Here is an 18,069-nt window from a genome sequence, read left to right as displayed (position 1 = left end):
TCAATCATTTAAAACATTGCATTAGTTATATTATTAGCTGTTTGTATTGTTCTGTTCAAGAAGTCTATCAAAGTAATGAGGTAGGGTGCTATTAAAAAGGAATTTATTCATAATTTTCAAAATGAGTTGGGTGCTGTGCTCTGCTGTCTGAATGCACAACACACAAACAGGAGTGTTGTAACTCATTACTCTGTAGGACTTACAACAGGTTGGGTGTTGTCATTTTTACTCAGAAAGTCAACCACAAAGAGGAAACAGCTCCATCACAAACAGATCTGTAGCAGAGGAGAAACGGCAGACAACTTCTGCCTGCTGACAGAGAATGACTCTGCTGGAATTAATTCTTATTTTGGTGCTTCAGTTTGAAGGTAAAGCAGTGTTTTATTATTTAAATGTAAATGTTTGATTACTATTAAATAAAGGTTGAGGTGAAAATTGCTACTATTTGTCACTATTTTCCTGCTTTAGCTGCTCCTTTAATAATCTTTAATAACCTTTCTGGAATGTAAAAATGTAACAAAATATACAAATATTTGTGTGAGAGAATAAAAAGTACAGCAATTATGAGTCAGTTTAAGTTTAGATGTATTTTCAAATGTATATAAACTGGATCAAATAGTCTGTTCTCTCAAGTTCACAATTGTTCAAGTGTGTCTTAAAACAGCAGTCAGGTGTCCATATGAACAGTGAAAGAGGTTTTCCTCGCTGTAATCATTCCTCCTGTTCATATTGGCTATTAAAAGATCCCCTTCAAATGTGCTTTCAATGTCAGTGATGGACGCAAAAATCTACAGTGTGTCCACACAGTCATTTTGTACAAAAATGCATTTAAAAGTTGATGTGAAGCTTATATGAGGCTTCAGCAGTCTGAGTTAGTCATATCAAGTGGATATCTGACACATTTACAGTCTGTTTAGCATCAAATTCCCTCTTTGTGTTTCCTCGGACAGTGTTTCCCTGTTGAACTGCAGTGGAAGTATAGTAACAAATAGAGGGACTTTGCCACTAAAAAGACTGTAATGTTGAAAGATATCTACTTGATTTGACTCATTTGGACGACTGAAGCTTCATATTAGCTTCAGATAAACTTTTAAAGAGATGAAAGGAGGACTGTGGATTTTCACTTACATTGTAAGTGCATTATGAAGGAATCTTCTAATGGTCAGTACGAACAGGAGCAATGATTATGGCATTTAAGACAGACTTGAAAAAATGCCAACCTGTCCTTCAAACTCTGTCCATGTAATAAAATATGCAGATATTAACATTATAATATAATATACAGTTAGTACATACAATGCACAGAATGATAAAAGCACACAAAAAACAAACCAAAACATCAGATCAGCAGATTTGATCTCAATCAACTTTTGTTTATTTTGATTAACTCTGTGGTTTTAACATTGGAGAATACTTTAAAAAATCCCAAAGAAACCACAGCTCACTGAATAATTGAGACATAAATGAAAACGATTCTCTCCTATAAACACCACCACTAGATGGCGTAGGTTGACACATTCTCTCCCTGTGGTTGCAAATGTAAAATGCAGATGATTTTAAATGCAATGTGTCATTTCACACAAAACGTGCTTTCTTTCAACCAGGCATCAGTGGAGCAGACTTCCATCTCTACTACAGACCTGGAGATGAGGCCATTCTGCCCTGTGACGATGTTTCAGCCTCTGACAGAGTTTGTTCCACAGTTAGCTGGCTTTACAGCACAGATAAGTTTAACACATTTGGTCTGGTCCAGAATGGAAGTGTTGTGAATAAGTCAGCCCGAGCTGCCAGGATGAGTCTGGCCACTAACTGCTCTCTGGTCATCAACAACATCACTGCTGAGGATGTTGGTTTATACACCTGTCGACAGAGTCCTGAACTGGCCAGTGCTGTGCTTCTAAGCATTATGACAAGTGAGTCTCATTTATCACTGAGATTAAAGAGTTAAATTATGTTTAATTCAGATGGCATGTGGTGCCAGATGTTGTCAGCTGACAGGAGCACAGAGGTCAATCTCTAACCAGCTACTACACCTTCACCCTGTCCACCCCAACTCTGTTTCCAAGTTCAGGTGGAGGGTTCAGTATGACGGGGCTCTCCCAAACTAAGGGGGAGTAGAAGTAGAGTATAAAACCCTCCTATTGAAAGGTGACACAATGCTGGGGTGGTCAGAGGTGAAGGTGACGGAAATTAATTATTTTAAGTGTAGAAAAGATCAGCACAGGTGATATAGACATGAAAATATCTGTTATTTTAGCGATTAATATTTTGTCATAAAAATGTATTTGCTTCACTTTTAGCCAAACAAGGCTCAAAGGATGGCAGTGTCCCCTTTCACCTCAGCCATACTTTGCATCAAAGTCATGCACATATGAGCAAATGGTGCACAGATGGCAGTGGGGTAAAGTCCCCATCCACCACTGCAGAGACCTAGAGTTCATATGTTGTTAATTTTTTGGCTAGTAAACACTACAACTTATTTGTAACATATATATTTTCAGTTTAAGTCAGCTTATCTTATTCAAGGAAACACCATGGATAGGTCCTGATTCAGTTCAGCTCAGTTTTCTTTCATTTCACTTCAGTTCTTTTCAGTGAAACTGAATTTTTCCCCTGATATTACAAGTTACATGTTAAACCAGCTACACTGACACTAGTTTGGTATAAACATGAAAAAAGTTTGAACAGTAACAGTAACAGTTTTTACTTTTTTCTTTCAGTCTTGCCATCTCCACCAGATGCTGATGCAAAGAGAGATGGTCAAGTCACATTAGAGTGTTCTCTGCTGAGATACAGCAGCCTCCCTCCTTGTCTACGGAACAGCATCCGCTGGGTGAATGAAACAGGCACTGTGCTGCGTGGTGAAGGTGTCAGAAATGAGATCACCGAACTGATAAAGTGTGTCTCTCCTCTGACTGTGAAGCGTCAGAGTGGCCACAACAGAAGATACACCTGCCAGGTGGTCGAGAGGAATAATGTCCAGATAGAGGCTCACTACACACCTGACTTCACAGAAGGGATAAATGATGATCAGTCAGAAAAGTCCAATACAGGTAGGACAATGTTCAGCCTACCAGATACACTGCTGGGTTTGAAATGCCAAAAAGAAAACTTTGATAAGATTCTGAAAAGATCACATGCACAGGTGGGATATGACTGGTCAGAAAAATCAAACTAGAGCAAGAAAAATCAATAACTGTACAAAAACTGTATTTGATTGATCACATGTAAATCACAAATCTCACATACTGAGTAAATAGATCCTATAGTTTAAGATGAGGTGTCACATGTTTGACTGTATGTTTTGTAATGACTTTGATATCATTGGTTAATTGTATCCTCTGAACACAGGTCCCTCTCTTTACATCATCACTGGTGCAGTGGTCGGGGTGGTGGTGGTGGTGGTCGTCATCATTGCTGTCTTCATCAAATTCAGAAAGACAGACACAGTGACAGAAGGTCAGTAAAAAAGAGCATGTACAGTATTTGTTTAAATGTGATATGAGATACATAATATACAATATGAGTCAAATGTTAACTGAGATACGACACATGCCGATACAATACGATACAATACGAGTAATATGAGCATAAATGCAGCCTGAGCTATGGCTGTGACCTTAAATCTATATTACAATAACTTGGCATATTTACAGATATGACCATATATACTTATTCTTTGTTTAATTATATGTGATTCCGATAATTTTTAGTATTTATTGAATATTGCAATTGGGTCGGTAAGACTCCCACAGTGTTGCATGAAGCATAAGTACTAATACTATTAATGTACCTTGCACAAAGATATAAACATTTTTTGTCTTTCCATTGCCACAATGTTAATAATAAAATGTCTACTGTACAGAATGATGATATTTGAAGACTAATCTTGAAATTTTACCTTCCCTTTTTTTCCAGATTTTCCAAAAGCAGTCAATCCCCCTGTGAGTAAAATGTATTTTCAAATATATTTAATATTTTCTAATATGATAGATAAACACATATACAGCGTCTGGCCTTTCATGATGCAAGAAAATTAAATTACAGTATCTGAATCATGCAGTAAAACTCTGTCCAGATAACTCTGAAACCACCAAAGACCAAATCCAATTAATTTAAATGAATGTGGATTCTCTCGCTGCAACAGAGTAAATTCACATGATTGTAGTTTGGTTTCTTGGTGGTTAACACCTGATGTAGGGCCACCATATTATGTATCACAGTCCTGGATGGCTACAGGAGAGAAGCAACATGTGTCGTTTAATGTTCATCAAACTCCACAATGGATGAATGTAGAAAATAAAAAAACATCAAAGATTAAATTAACTTCACGTATGTATGTAAAATACCAAAATCATGATTTACACTGAGAAGTGGTGATGAATTCCTCAGTCTATGTAGAATCTAAGATGGTGTGTAATTTTACTTTCTTTCATCAGTTTCATGTAAAAACATTAGATCACCAATGATGCATATCTGTGCTCAGTGCTGCCACTGGTGGCCAGAAAGTGTACTGCAGCAACACAGTTATTTAAAGTACATTTGTCTTTACTGTAAAAGCAAAGTTAAGTAACGCATTCAAAAAGAAATGTATTTTCACATAAGGAAACAATACTGTACTTGATAAATACAGGCAGGTAATGTGAACTTTCTGTTCATACTTCATAAACCACAGGATCCTCAGGAACCTCAGGATGAGCCAGATGGCAGTCTGACCTATGTCACTGTTAACCATGGCAGTCTGACCTATGTCACTGTTAACCATGCCAATCAAGAGACAACTTCCAAGAAAAAGGTGAGTGACTAACCACTAAGGGTGTGCATGATTACAAATATGTTATTTGGCAGCGCACAAATAGTGGGTTTTTTGGGGTTTTTTTGAATGAATATTTGTTTCATACAAATATTTTAAAAAATCATTTGTTTTTGGAAAGAAAAAAACCCCAAAACATGTCAAATACCAGCTTGCAGGTCGATTACATTGTTATCTCAGTCTCTCTCCTCTGCTCCGCTGTTACGTCTATCAGCAGGTTTCAACATCTACCTGCTACATGATGCACATTTCCTAATTTGGACATCCCTCCCGGAGCTGGGGGTGTTCCTCAGAGATAAAGCTGAGCTACTGACACATGCAAAGTGCTCCCGAGGGACTCTCCATAACCTGTTGTTCCCCTTCTCCTTTCCACAAAGTTAGGTTGTGAAAAAGGCAATAAATGAAAAGTGCAAAGCAAGAATCGCCTTTGAAGTTCTTCCCTACATGTTACATGGTGTGCTGACTCTGTGTTATGGGTGTATAAATAGGTAGAGGTCTGTATACAATGAGGCGATGAATGAAGTTTTAGCTCTGGGAGACTCCATTTCGAGACGACTTCCTTCGTAGGGTAGTTTATTCATGAACACTTATTGTAACACTTTAATTTTCTAAAATTAAAAATGTAGTAAAAACAAAAACAGGATTTTTAAACCTCTTTCGACTTTTATTCAAATACAAATACAGATACAAATAATTTTGCTGCCTCAACAAATATAGATACAAATACTGGGCTCTCTGCACATCTCTACTAACCACACCTTTATGTATTGTACATTAATAATGGTCCCATCTAAAATTTATGCTATATTGCCAAAAGTAAACAAACAGCTGTCCACACATTTTTTGTATTTTTAATCTGGGACTGTTTATGATGGTTTGGGCTAGATCCCTGAGTTCCACTGAAAGAAAAACCTTAAAGGGGACATTACATACTTTTTATGATATTGGATGTCCATGTTAAACATGGACAAACTTCCAAAACTTGAGGTGAGCATATGTAAAAATGCTCCTTGCATGTCAAGGACTTCAGCCTACTCCGGACGCTTCATTTGCACTGTTACCTCTACTTATCCTCGCATATTTTGGATTGGATTCAGGCTCAAACATGTATGAATTTCCATTTTAGTTTCCAAAAGAAGTGAAATCCTGCTACTACTGTTGGTTTATGTAGCCTTTGGAGCCAGCCAAAGCTTCTGGGAACTAACCAATCAGAAAAGAGAGGGCTCATCTGGAGGGGGGCCTTAAAGAGACAGGAGCTAAAATGACCTGTTTCAGACAGAGGCTGAATTGAGGGGCTGCATAAAGAGCCAGTATAAGATAAATAAGGAGCTTTTAACTGTAAATCATGCAAGGATATTCCAATAGAGCCCCAGAATATAAATATAGACCTGCAAATGCGCATATTACTTCCCCTTTAATAATAATGCAGAATACAGCAATATTTTAGTGTACTTTCAACTTTGTGGTAACAGTTTAGGGAAGAGACATTTCCTGTTTCAACATGACAATTACCCTGAGCACAAAGCTGGGTCCATAAAGAAATGGTTTTCCCAGTTTGGTGTTGAAGAACTTGACTATGGCCGGCACAGAGCCTCAACCCCATTCAACATCTTTAGTTGGATTTCATATTAATGCCCATGGTTTTGTAATGAGATGTCCAGTAATCATATATAGGTGTAATAATACAGTATATATTATGTATGATATACAATCAGGATTGTTTTGCACACATACAGTAGACAGTTTTGCAGTTAACAGTCTTCTGCTTAATAAATAAACCTCTGCTTTGTGTTATACAGGTGAAGGAGGAGGGGGTGACTTATTCTACAGTCAAGACTACGGTGACGATGGAAGCAGATTCCAGCAAGATCTACAGCTATGTCAACGAACAAAAATAAATGAGAGGAAAGAGGAAGAGGAAATGAGACTAATCATAATGTAGGTGCAGTCATAGAACCTGCTGAGTGTTTTCTGTCTGTAAGGGAGCGGACAGTGGGATCATCAAACATTGAGTAGTTGTTTCTAGTTTTTGTTTGACTTGCTTTGCTCGGCATTAAGATGATCATTCTATTAAGATGTTGGCAGAAGAGCTTTGTTATCCATTACTTAGCCAGTGTATGATTTTAAATAGAGGAAATCGGCAGCATCATCGCCGCTTATAACAAGTGAAATTACAAGTTCTACTGATGGACTCCGTCTTTTTAGGTAAGCAAATTGACCACAAAACAACGCGTTATTTCCAGCAGTTCAGTTTTGCAAGTTGCAGCTAAAAAAAAATCACCATAAATAGTCAAATGAGTTCTTGTTCTGGGAAAAAAAAATTTTCGCACTTCTTTTGTGAACATTCGGTAGCATCCAAATATGCCCCACCTTGGGATTCAACATTGTAGGGGGTGGACTGTGAGCCTTTTTTTATTGCTTTTATGTTATTTCGACACATACATACTAGGGATGTGCAGAGAGCCCAGTATTTGTATTTATATCTATATTTGTTGAGGCAGCAAAATTATTTGTATTTGTATTTGAATAAAAGTGGAAAAAGGCCTAAAAATCCTGTTTTTGTTTTTATTGCGCTTTTAATTTTAGAAAATTAAAGTGTTCATGAATAAACTACCTTACGAAGGAGGTCCACACAGCGGGTCTCAAACTAGAGTCTCCCAGATCATAGACGACTGCACTGACTACTGAACTAAAACTTTACCCATCACAAGTTTTTTTTTAGTTTTCTCAAAAAAGTGCATTTTTCAGATAGGAGGTTTTGCTCTTCGGCCATCGATATATGTATTATAGATATTCAGATCTTGTTCTGTCAAGAAATAAGAACTGACGTTTTAATAGTCTTTTTATTCTTTTTTTGTTTCTCACCAAACAAGCACTTCCTCTTTTAATTTCGCAACTTTTACAACTTCTCCATTATTCAAGATTATCTTTTTAGTTTTCAGCATCTTGATATTTGGAGATACAAGATTTCACTTCAGAAAAAGATTGTACATGGACAGAATGAAGATTTTTGTAGAATCTGCTGTCGACTTTTGGATAAACTACATCTGTAGTATATGACATGTATGTTTGTTCAGTCAAGTCACTTTAAATGCACCGTCAATCATTTAAAACATGGCATTTGTTAAATTATTAGCTGTTTGTGTTGCTCTGTTCAAGATGTATATCAAAGTAACGAGGTAGGGTGCTTTTAAAAAGGAATTTATTTATAATTTCCAAAATGACACAACAGCAGTTTGTGAAAAACAAGTTTGTTATAATTGAGTCTGTTGTTCTGCTGTCTGAATGTACAACACACAAACAGAAGTGTTGTAACTCATTACTCTGTAGGACTTACAACAGGTTGGGTGGTGGGTGATGTTGTCATTTTTGCTCAGAAAGTCAACCACAAAGAGGAAACAGCGCCATCACAAACAGATCTGTAGCAGAGGAGAAACGGCAGACAACTTCTGCCTGCTGACGGAGAATGACTCTACTGGAATTAATTCTTATTTTGGTGCTTCAGTTTGAAGGTAAAGCAGTGTTTTATTATTTAAATGTAAATGTTTGATTGCTTTTAAATAACAGTTGGGGTGAAAATTGCTACAAGGAACTATTTGTCACTATTTTCCTGCTTTAGCTGCTCCTTTAATAAGCTTTAATAACCTTTCTGGAATGTAAAAATGTAAGAAAATATACAAATATTTGTGTGAGAAAATAAAAAGTACAGCAATTATGAGTCAGATTAGATTTACATGTATTTTCAAATGTATATAAACTAGATCAAATAGTCTGTTCACTCTCTGTTCTCTCTGTGGTTCCTTTAAAGGACAAGTTCACAATTGTTCAAGTGTGTCTTAAAACAGCAGTCAGGTGTCCATATGAACAGTGAAAGAGGTTTTCCTCGCTGTAATCATTCCTCCTGTTCATACTGGCTATTAAAAGATCCCCTTCAAATGTGCTTTCAATGTAAGTGATGGAAGCAAAAATCCACAGTGTGTCCACACAGTCATTTTGTACAAAACTTCCTTTTAAAAGTTGATGTGAAGCTTATATGAGGCTTCAGCAGTCTGAGTTAGTCATATCAAGTGGATATCTGACACATTTGCAGTCTGTTTAGCATCAAATTCCCTCTTTGTGTTTCCTCGGACAGTGTTTCCCAGTTGAACTGCAGTGGAAGTATAGTAACAGAAAGAGGGACTTTGCCACTAAAAAGACTGTAACGTTGAAAGATATCTACTTGATTTGACTCATTTGGATGCTGAAGCTTCATATTAGCTTCAGATAAACTTTTAAACAGATTTTTGCACAGAAGGAGGACTGTGGATTTTGTCCCCCATCATTTACATTGTATGTGCATTATGAAGGGATCTCCTAATGGTCAGTATAAACAGGAGCAATGATTATGGCATTTAAGACAGACTTTTAAAAATGCCAACCTGTCCTTCAAACTCTGTCCATCTGATAGAATATGCAGATATTAACATTATAATATAATATACAGTTAGTACATACAATGCACAGAATGATAAAAGGACACACAAACCAAACCAAAACATCAGATCAACAGATTTAATCTGAATCAACTTTTGTTTATTTTGATTAACTCTGTGGTGATTTCACAAACCAAACTTATCTGGTTTTAACATTTATATATCCCAAAGAACCCACAATTTACTGAATCATTGAGACATAATTGAAAACGATTCTCTCCTATAAACACCACCACTAGATGGTGTAGGTTGACCCATTCTCTCCCTGTGGTTGCAAAAGTAAAATGCAGATGATTTTAAATGCAATGTGTCTTTGCTTACAAAACGTGATTTCTTTCAACCAGGCATCAGTGGAGCAGACATCTTTCTCTACCACAGACCTGGAGACGATGCCATTCTGTCCTGTGATGGTGTTTCATCTTCTGACAGAATTTGTTCCACAGTTAGCTGGCTTTACAACAAAGATCTGTCTCAGACATTTAATCTGGTTAAGAATGGAAATGTTGTGAAGAACTCAGCCCGAGCTGCCAGGATGAGTGTGGACACCAACTGCTCTCTGGTCATCAACAACATCACTGCTGAGGATGTTGGTTTATACACCTGTCGACTGAGTTCTAAACTGGACAGTGCTGTGCTTCTAAGTATTATCACAAGTGAGTCTCATTTCTCGCTGAGATTAAAGAGTGGAACTCTGTTTCCATGTTTCCTGTTCCAGGTGGAGGGTTCAGTATGATGGGGGCTCTCCCAAACTAAGGGGGAGTAGAAGTAGAGTATAAAAACCCTGGTCTGGCCACTTTGGTCCAGACTGAAATATCTCAACAACTATTGGATGGATCGCCATGACATTTGATACAGTCATTCATGTTCCCCACAAGAAAAATTTAAATAATCTTGGTGACCCTTCATCTATTTCATCACAAAGTCACAATTTCAATTTGTCCAATCAGACATTCCCCTTCACTTCTGCTATACTTTGTGTCAAAGTCATGTATATATGACCAAAGGGTGCACGGATGGCAGTGGGGTAAAGTCCCCATCCACCACTGCAGAGACCCAGAGTTCATTACAGGTCATTTGTTGTTATTTTGGCTGTTAAACAATACAGGTTATTCATAATGTACTTATATTCAGCTTGAGCCAGCTTGTCTTATACAAGGAAACACCATGGATAGGTCCTGATTCAGTTCAGCTCAGTTTTCCTCCATTTCACTTCAGTTCTTTTCAGTGAAACTGAATTTTCCCCTGATATCACAAGTTACATGTTAAATCAGCAACACTGACATTTGTTAGGTATAAACATGAAAAAAAAGTTTTTACTTTTTTCTTTCAGTCTTGCCATCTCCACCAGATGCTGACGGAAATGTCACATTAGAGTGTTCTCTGCTGAGATACAGCGGCCTCGGTCCTTATCGAACAGACAGCATCCGCTGGGTGAATGAAACAGGCACTGTGCTGCTTGGTGAAGGTGTCGGATACGAGTTCATCAGACAGACAAACTGTGTTTCTGTTCTGACTGTGAAGCGTCAGAGTGGCCACAACAGGAGATACACCTGCCAGGTGGTCGAGAGGAATAAAGTCCAGATAGAGGCTCACTACACACCTGTCTTCACAGAATGGACAAATGATGATCAGACAGACAAGTCCAATACAGGTAAGATAATGTTCAGTCTACCAGATACACTGCTGGGTTTGAAATGCCAAAAAGAAAACTTTGATAAGATTCTGAAGACTAAGATTCTGAAAAGGTCACATGCACAGGTGGGAAATGATATGACTGGTCAGAAAAATCAAACTAGAGCAAGAAAAATCAATAATTGTAAAAAAAAGTGTATTTGATTGATCACATGTAAATCATAAATCTCATGTATGGAGTCAATAGATTCTATAGTTTAAGATGAGGTGTCACATGTTTGTATGTTTTGTAATGAATTTGATATCATTGGTTAATTGTATCCTCTGAACACAGGTCCCTCTCTTTACATCATCACTGGTGCAGTGGTCGGGGTGGTGGTGGTGGTGGTCGTCATCATTGCTGTCTTCATCAAATTCAGAAAGAGACACACAGTGACAGAAGGTCAGTAAAAAGAGCATGTACAGTATTTGTTTAAATATAACATGATATACTTAATACACAATATGAGTTAAATGTTAAATGAGATGTGATACAATACAATATGAGACGAGATGAGTAACAATTCAGCCTGAGCTATGGCTGGACTATGTGACATAAAATCTTTATTAAAATAACTTAACATATTTACATATTTGACAACAACTATTTATTTTCAAATATCAGAGCATGACATTTAATTTGTGGCTTCCTGACTGGACTGTGAGCTGATTGGCACTGGTTAAACATCACTGGTTATTGTGTTTATTCTTTGTTTAATGTTCATATGTGATTCTGATCATTTATAGTATTTACTGAATATTGCAATTTGGTTGGTAAGACTTCCACAGTGTAGCATGAAGCTTAAGTACCAAAACTAGTAATGTACCTTGCACACAGATATAGAATGGTGGTTTGAAATGTTTTTTGGACTTAATAATAACATGTCTACTGTACAAAATGATGATATTAAAGACTAATCTTGAAATTTTACCTTCCCTTTTGTTCCAGATTTTCCAAAAACAGTCAATCCCCCTGTGAGTAAAATGTATTTTCAAATATATTTAATATTTTCTAATATGATAGACAGACACATATGCAGCCTCTGGCCTGTTTCATGATGCAAGATCCAGTTCTATTAAATGTGGATTCTCTCGCTGCAACAGAGTAAATTCACATGATTGGATTTCGGTTTCTTGGTGGTTAACACCTGATGTAGGGCCACCATATTATGTATCACAGTCCTGGGTGGTTACAGGAGTGAAGCAACATGTGCCATTTAATGTTCATCAAACTCCACAATGGATGAATGTAGAAAATAAAAAACACAACAAGGATTAAATTAACTTCACATATGTATGTAAAGTAACAAAATCTTGATTTACACTGAGAAGTGGAGATGAATTCCTCAGTCAAGTCTATGTAGAATCTAAGATGGTGTGTAATTTTATTTTTCTTTCATCAATTTCATGTAAAAACATTAGAGTTACAGTTATTTAAAGTACATTTGTCTTTACTGTAAAAGCAAAGTTAAGTAACACGTTGCGAAATGCATTTTCACATCAAGTTGGGAAACAATACTGTACTTGATAAATACAGGCAGGTAACATGAACTTTCTGTTGATACTTTATAAACCACAGGATCCTCAGGAACCTCAGGATGAGCCAGATGGCAGTCTGACCTATGTCACTGTTAACCATGCCAATCAAAAGACAGCTTCCAAGGAAAAGGTGAGTGACTAACCTCAACTTTATGTATTGTACGTTAATAATGGTCCCATCTAAAATTTATACTATATTGCCAAAAATAAAAAACACCTGTTCACTTTTAAACTGGAGCTGGAGGTTTGGGCTAGACTCCTGAGTTCCAATGAAGGAAAAATCTTAAAGGGGACGTAACATGCTTTTTATGATGTTGGATGTCTGTGTTAAACATGGTCAAATTTCCAAAACATGAGGTGAGCATATGAAAAGATGCTCCCTGCATGTAGAGGGCTTCAGCCTGCTCTGAACGCTTCATTTGCACTTATCTTTGCATATTTTGGATTGGATTCAGGCTCAACCATGTATGAATTTCCATATCAGTTTACATTTCAAGTAAAGAAGGAGAAAAAGAAGTGAAATCCTGCTACTACTGTTGGTTTATGTAGCCTCTGGAGCCAGCCAAAGCTTCTGGAAACTAACCAATCAGAACAGAGTGGGCTCATCTGGAGGCGGGCCTTAAAGAGACAGAAGCTAAAATGACCTGTTTCAGACAGAGGCTGAACTGAGGGGCTGCATAGAGGACCAGTATAAGATAAATAAGCAATTTTTAACTATAAATCATGCAAAGATATTCCAGTAGAGCCCCAGAATATAAATATAGACCTGCAAATGCGCATATTACTTCCCCTTTAATAATAATGCAGAATACAGCAACATTTTACTGTGCTTTCAACTTTGTGGTAACAGTTTAGGGAAGGGACATTTCCTGTTTCAACATGACAATTACCCTGAGCACAAAGCTGGGTCCATAAAGAAATGGTTTTCCCAGTTTGGTGTTGAAGAACTTGACTATGGCTGGCACAGAGCCCTGACCTCAACCCCATTCAACACCTTTAGTTAGATTGCATATTAATGCCCATGGTTTTGTAATGAGATGTCCAACAATCAAGTGTAATAATACAGTATATATCATGTATAATATACAATCAGGATTGTTTTGCAAACATGCAGTAGACAGTTTTGCAGTTAACAGTCTTCTGCTTAATAAATAAACCTCTGCTTTGTGTTATACAGGTGAAGGAGGAGGAGGTGACTTATTCTGCAGTCATGACTCCAGCGACGATGGAAGCAGACGATGATCCCAGCAGGATCTACAGCTGTGTCAGCGATTAACAATAAATGAGAGGAAAGAGGAAGAGGAAATGAGACTAATCATAATGTAGGTGCATTCATAAAACCTGCTGAGTGTTTTCTGTCTGTAAGGGAGTGGACAGTTGGATCATCAAACGTTGAGTAGTTGTTTCTAGTTTTTGTTGGATTTGCTTTGCTCGGCATTAAGATGATCATTCTATTAAGATGATGGCAGAAGAGCTTTGTGATCCATTACTTAGCCAGAGTATGATTTTAAATAGAGGAAATTGACAGCATCATCAACAAGTGACATTACACGTTCTAACGATAGATTGCATTTACATGTTGAACTTTGTGTTATTTCCATCAGTTTAGTTTGACAAGTTGCAACTAAAATACTCATCCAAACTAGTCGAATGTGTCCTTGCTGTCAAACAAATTTTGCATTTTTTGTGAACATATCAAAGTATAGCATCCACAGGTTCCCCGACTTGGGTTTTTACATTGTAAGTGGTGGACTATGACCCTTTCTTATTGTGTTTATGTTTATGTTTTTTTATGTTTTGACAGTTGCAGTACTTCAGTTTGTTGTAATTTTGTGTCATATAGCATTAGCATTGCTGTGATATCCATGAAAAAAATTAAATAAAACAAATTAGTTTATTGTTAGTCAGTTGTTAGTTTTTTTATTATTGTTATTTTTTTATGCAGTGTTTCAACTTATTTTCTGAATCTTGGATTCAAATAACTGATTAAAAACAACTGATAATGCATTATTTCAGGGGACTATACAACACTGCACAGTTAATTTTGATCAGGAATCTGTTAACAGTACCTCAAAAGAAATCCATTGCCTTTACCTTATCATCACTGATTATTTAAGTTAAAATTTTAATGCAACTGAGAGCAGGAACCATTTTATTTTATTTTCCTTGGCGATGTTTTCAAGGACACTCAAACATTTGAGAGTAAACTACTAATAAGCATTTTACTCATGAACAGTTAGAAAATTAACCCAAGAGGACAATCAATAAGCAAACTGGGGAACTGGTGGTGTCTTGTATTTAAAGGGTGAAATCTGAGTGTCCTTGAATGCATTGAGGTAATCTTTGCTCAGTACTGCATTACAATATGATCATAGCTTCAATATTACATATTCCATGTCTGATAAGAAGCGTAACTATAATGTAACTAAAAGAACAAAGATGACTAAATGTTCACTCTGAAACTGATTTCAAGCATCTGTGTTGAAATGAACTGTTGGGTGTACTGAACTATGCTAAGTCTAGGTCTAAGTTACTATACTTTTTTTTTTTTTTAACAAAAATGTCTGTCAAATCAAGTAAATTTTATTTATATGGCACAAATCATAAGTTTGCCTCAAATTCTCCAACAATTCTAATATATCCTATAATCCTCAGTAAAGCATTAAGGTAATCTTCAACAATTAATTAAGTCAAAAAATATCACATATAACATGACCGGGTACAGTATTTGTGAGTTTTTGAGTTTCATCTATTTATCTATTTCTAATCCTGCCTCTGGTGTGTCCTCATTGGAAATTGATGAGATTTATGATAATGTTTCCTCTGTTCCTGTTATTATTGAGTGCTATTATTATTGAGTGCTTTATTAATTACCAAGTCATTTATCGCTTTGTGTATGGATGTGGGGCGGTGGGGGGTTATTGTTTATTGTGTGAAGCAATACGTACAAGCATTTTGCTTGTATGAAAAGAGCTATACAAATAATAAAAGTCTAAAAAAAGTCTGATTGATTGATTGATTGTGTTCACGTGTTGATCAGTCATTGGTACAGTGTATCACATGAAGCAGACCAATAAAAAAAGCCAATGCAGGATGTAAATAATGTAGGCAAGGTATATATATATGGTGTTCTTTTCTCCATAAATGATGTTAGTCACGGAAAAATAAGGTAACAGCAGAAGTTTACCACTGGTATTTACACATTTTTTATGTTATTCTTCTACTGTACTGTGTTGTTAATCAGTTGTATTGAGCTGTCTTTTTAAATTTGTTAAGCTATCCTTTACTGCATAACATGTTTTGCTGGTTATGTTGGCCATTCCCACACTGAAGTCTTACTCTCTTTGTCAAGTCATTGCTTCATGTGTCTCTTTGTGTCGTTTCGAAAAATGAAGAAAGACAGTTTCATGTTCCTCCCTGTTGTGTCAGAACTCTGAACTTCCTGTAACTCTCACCAGTGCAAGCAGATCTAAAATACTTTTTATGCCCAGTACATAAAAAACCATTTCGTAATACAACATCATAAAACACTGAACATCTGTTTCCTTTCTAACATGACGGTGCACATTGTGTATCATACATTTAAATGTGTTATAAAATTACAAAGTGTTCCCTTTTCAAGGTTGAACTTGTTTTCTATTCGTTTTGGAGGAAGCTGGAAAGCTCTTATCAGTGTACTTCAAATGTAATTCTAATCATCTGGCATACATCCATAGCACTATCAGAGTGTCTAAATGATCTTTGATCTGTATGTGATCAGCTTTATCACTGTTTGAGTTTGGTTTCTACACTTTGCCACCAATTGGCTGTTTGCCCAAGTCCATCTGACTTAGGGTTAATCCAGCCAAGTACTCTCTGGATAAAAACTGTAGTTTCAATAGATTTATTTTGGTCCTCTTCAAATAAAAATGATGCCACGCCTCATTTTGTGTTGTTTTGCCAGTTTTTAATCAATGCCATTTAACATAGAGCCTTTCCAAATACAACTCTGGTACCACAGCATATCCCCCACTTACACAAAAAGTGTCATACAGACTTTCATTTTCTTCAACTACCATATTTGAACCAAACACAGGCAGTGCTATTGAGAGGCATGATCATTAAAATACTATACTGAATTTGTAAATTACTTGATAATGGTTATTTTTTAGAGAACATAAAATATAAATGATTTTTTTCATGTTTTTAAGAGGGAGTTGGTGCTTTTGATTATCCTTTTCATATTTCTGTCTCATAAAGAGCCAGGAGAAGGGTTGTATTATTCAGCAGGGCTGTGTGAAAAGTGTAGGTAGTAGCTTAAGTATTGAACAAAACAGGCTATAACCCCAATAGCACAATTGCTGTGACCGAGATCCGGCCCACATACCATGTGAAATGATGGCACTTGGGTGGTCCACTCCTGGTTCCGAGATGTGGGCCACAAGCAAGCTGTATGTCAACCAAGAACAAACCAGAACTGGCCCACATCCAGAATACACATACCTGAGAGCACCGCATCTTTACCAAAAAAGGCCCACATTTGATTTGGGATATTTGGGCCACATTTGCTATTTTACATGTGGGCCTTTTCAGGCTCACATCCATTTTCTCCGGGCCAGAAGAAGGCCATCTGTGCCGCATCATTGCTTGAAGTGGCCCATTTCTGTATGCTATCTGGGTATAATATGATATTCCTATAGTGACTTAAAACATACTTTACATTCATATATATAACCATGCTATTTATATCATTTTAAAATATTATTACAGTAACATAATATCTCTCTGTCATGGGAATTGTATTTAAACATTGTGACTTCATTCAACTTAATCTTTTATCTATCATATCAACATATGTTCTATTGCAGGAAATCAACTCTGAGTTTTTGATATTTTTCTCAGTGACATTTGTGTAGCAGTATGGATCAGACAAACGGGGGTTTACAGCAATTTTTAGCCCCCCCATGGATGATGTCCTGGCACAAAAATGAATCAAAACTCTCACATGAATTCATCCGGTGTGAAACTAGCACTTAATGAATTGTCTTGGTTTTATTTTGGAAGCAACAGAAAATTTGCAGCATGACATGTATTTCTTGTTTTTTGGCCAATAGGCAGCAGAAGAGCCCCAAAAGCAAGGTGGCACACAGCCCTCACATGTGATCACCTCCTGTCATACTACTAACATGTTGGCAAACAGCTTTCTGTTTAAATCCAGCGAACGCAGAGCAACATTATCATTACACTGAGAAGAATATCTGGCTCTTAAGCTGCTAGATGTTCAATTTTCTTCACCAGCTAGAATTAACTTTGTCTATCTGCTATTTCCAACATTAATCAGCCATAAATCTTTAGATTTAAAGGATAGGTTCACAATTTTTGTCCTAAAACAATAGTCAGAAGCCCAAGTGAATATTGATGGGGTTTTTTTTGTTTTTGTTTATTTTTGCCGTAATCATTCTTCCTGTTCATACTGACCATTAGAAGGTCCCTTCATGATTGCACAAAATGACTAAATCCTTAAAACTATACTTTTAAGGGTTATTAAGGTTGTTAAGAAAAAAAATTGACGTATTCATGCACCAATCAATACAT

At 36.6% G+C, this 18,069-nt stretch overlaps 2 protein-coding genes across 2 annotated transcripts in view; both read left to right on the top strand.

Annotated features, from left to right (window-relative positions):
- Positions 1–7,243, top strand: part of LOC121882767 — a 46,075-nt gene extending 38,832 nt beyond the window's left edge. The window contains exons 11-12 of the mRNA XM_042391209.1: positions 4,676–4,795; positions 6,613–7,243. Of these exons, the coding sequence (XP_042247143.1) occupies positions 4,676–4,795; positions 6,613–6,711 (219 nt within the window). The 3' untranslated portion in view covers positions 6,712–7,243. The remainder of the gene's footprint in view (positions 1–4,675; positions 4,796–6,612) is intronic.
- Positions 6,715–14,435, top strand: LOC121882139. Its single transcript, XM_042390172.1, has 8 exons — positions 6,715–6,751; positions 8,191–8,325; positions 9,630–9,938; positions 10,616–10,936; positions 11,252–11,359; positions 11,906–11,931; positions 12,536–12,625; positions 13,673–14,435. Exons 2-8 carry the CDS (start codon positions 8,280–8,282, stop codon positions 13,769–13,771), a joined length of 999 nt encoding a protein of 332 aa, XP_042246106.1. The 5' UTR covers positions 6,715–6,751; positions 8,191–8,279; the 3' UTR covers positions 13,772–14,435.
- Positions 14,436–18,069: the final 3,634 nt, after the last annotated feature.

This window comes from Thunnus maccoyii, chromosome 17 (genome assembly GCF_910596095.1).
Source record: "Thunnus maccoyii chromosome 17, fThuMac1.1, whole genome shotgun sequence".
Classification (NCBI taxonomy): domain Eukaryota; kingdom Metazoa; phylum Chordata; class Actinopteri; order Scombriformes; family Scombridae; genus Thunnus; species Thunnus maccoyii.
This window is presented reverse-complemented; position numbering and strand designations above follow the sequence as displayed.

Coding starts and splice junctions, on each gene's coding strand:
- LOC121882139 (XM_042390172.1), top strand. CDS start 8,280: ATGACTCTACTGGAATTAATTCTTATTTTGGTGCTTCAGTTTGAAG. Junction 9,939..10,615: donor GCTTCTAAGTATTATCACAA/GTGAGTCTCATT, acceptor TTTTTCTTTCAG/TCTTGCCATCTCCACCAGAT. Junction 11,360..11,905: donor GAGACACACAGTGACAGAAG/GTCAGTAAAAAG, acceptor CTTTTGTTCCAG/ATTTTCCAAAAACAGTCAAT.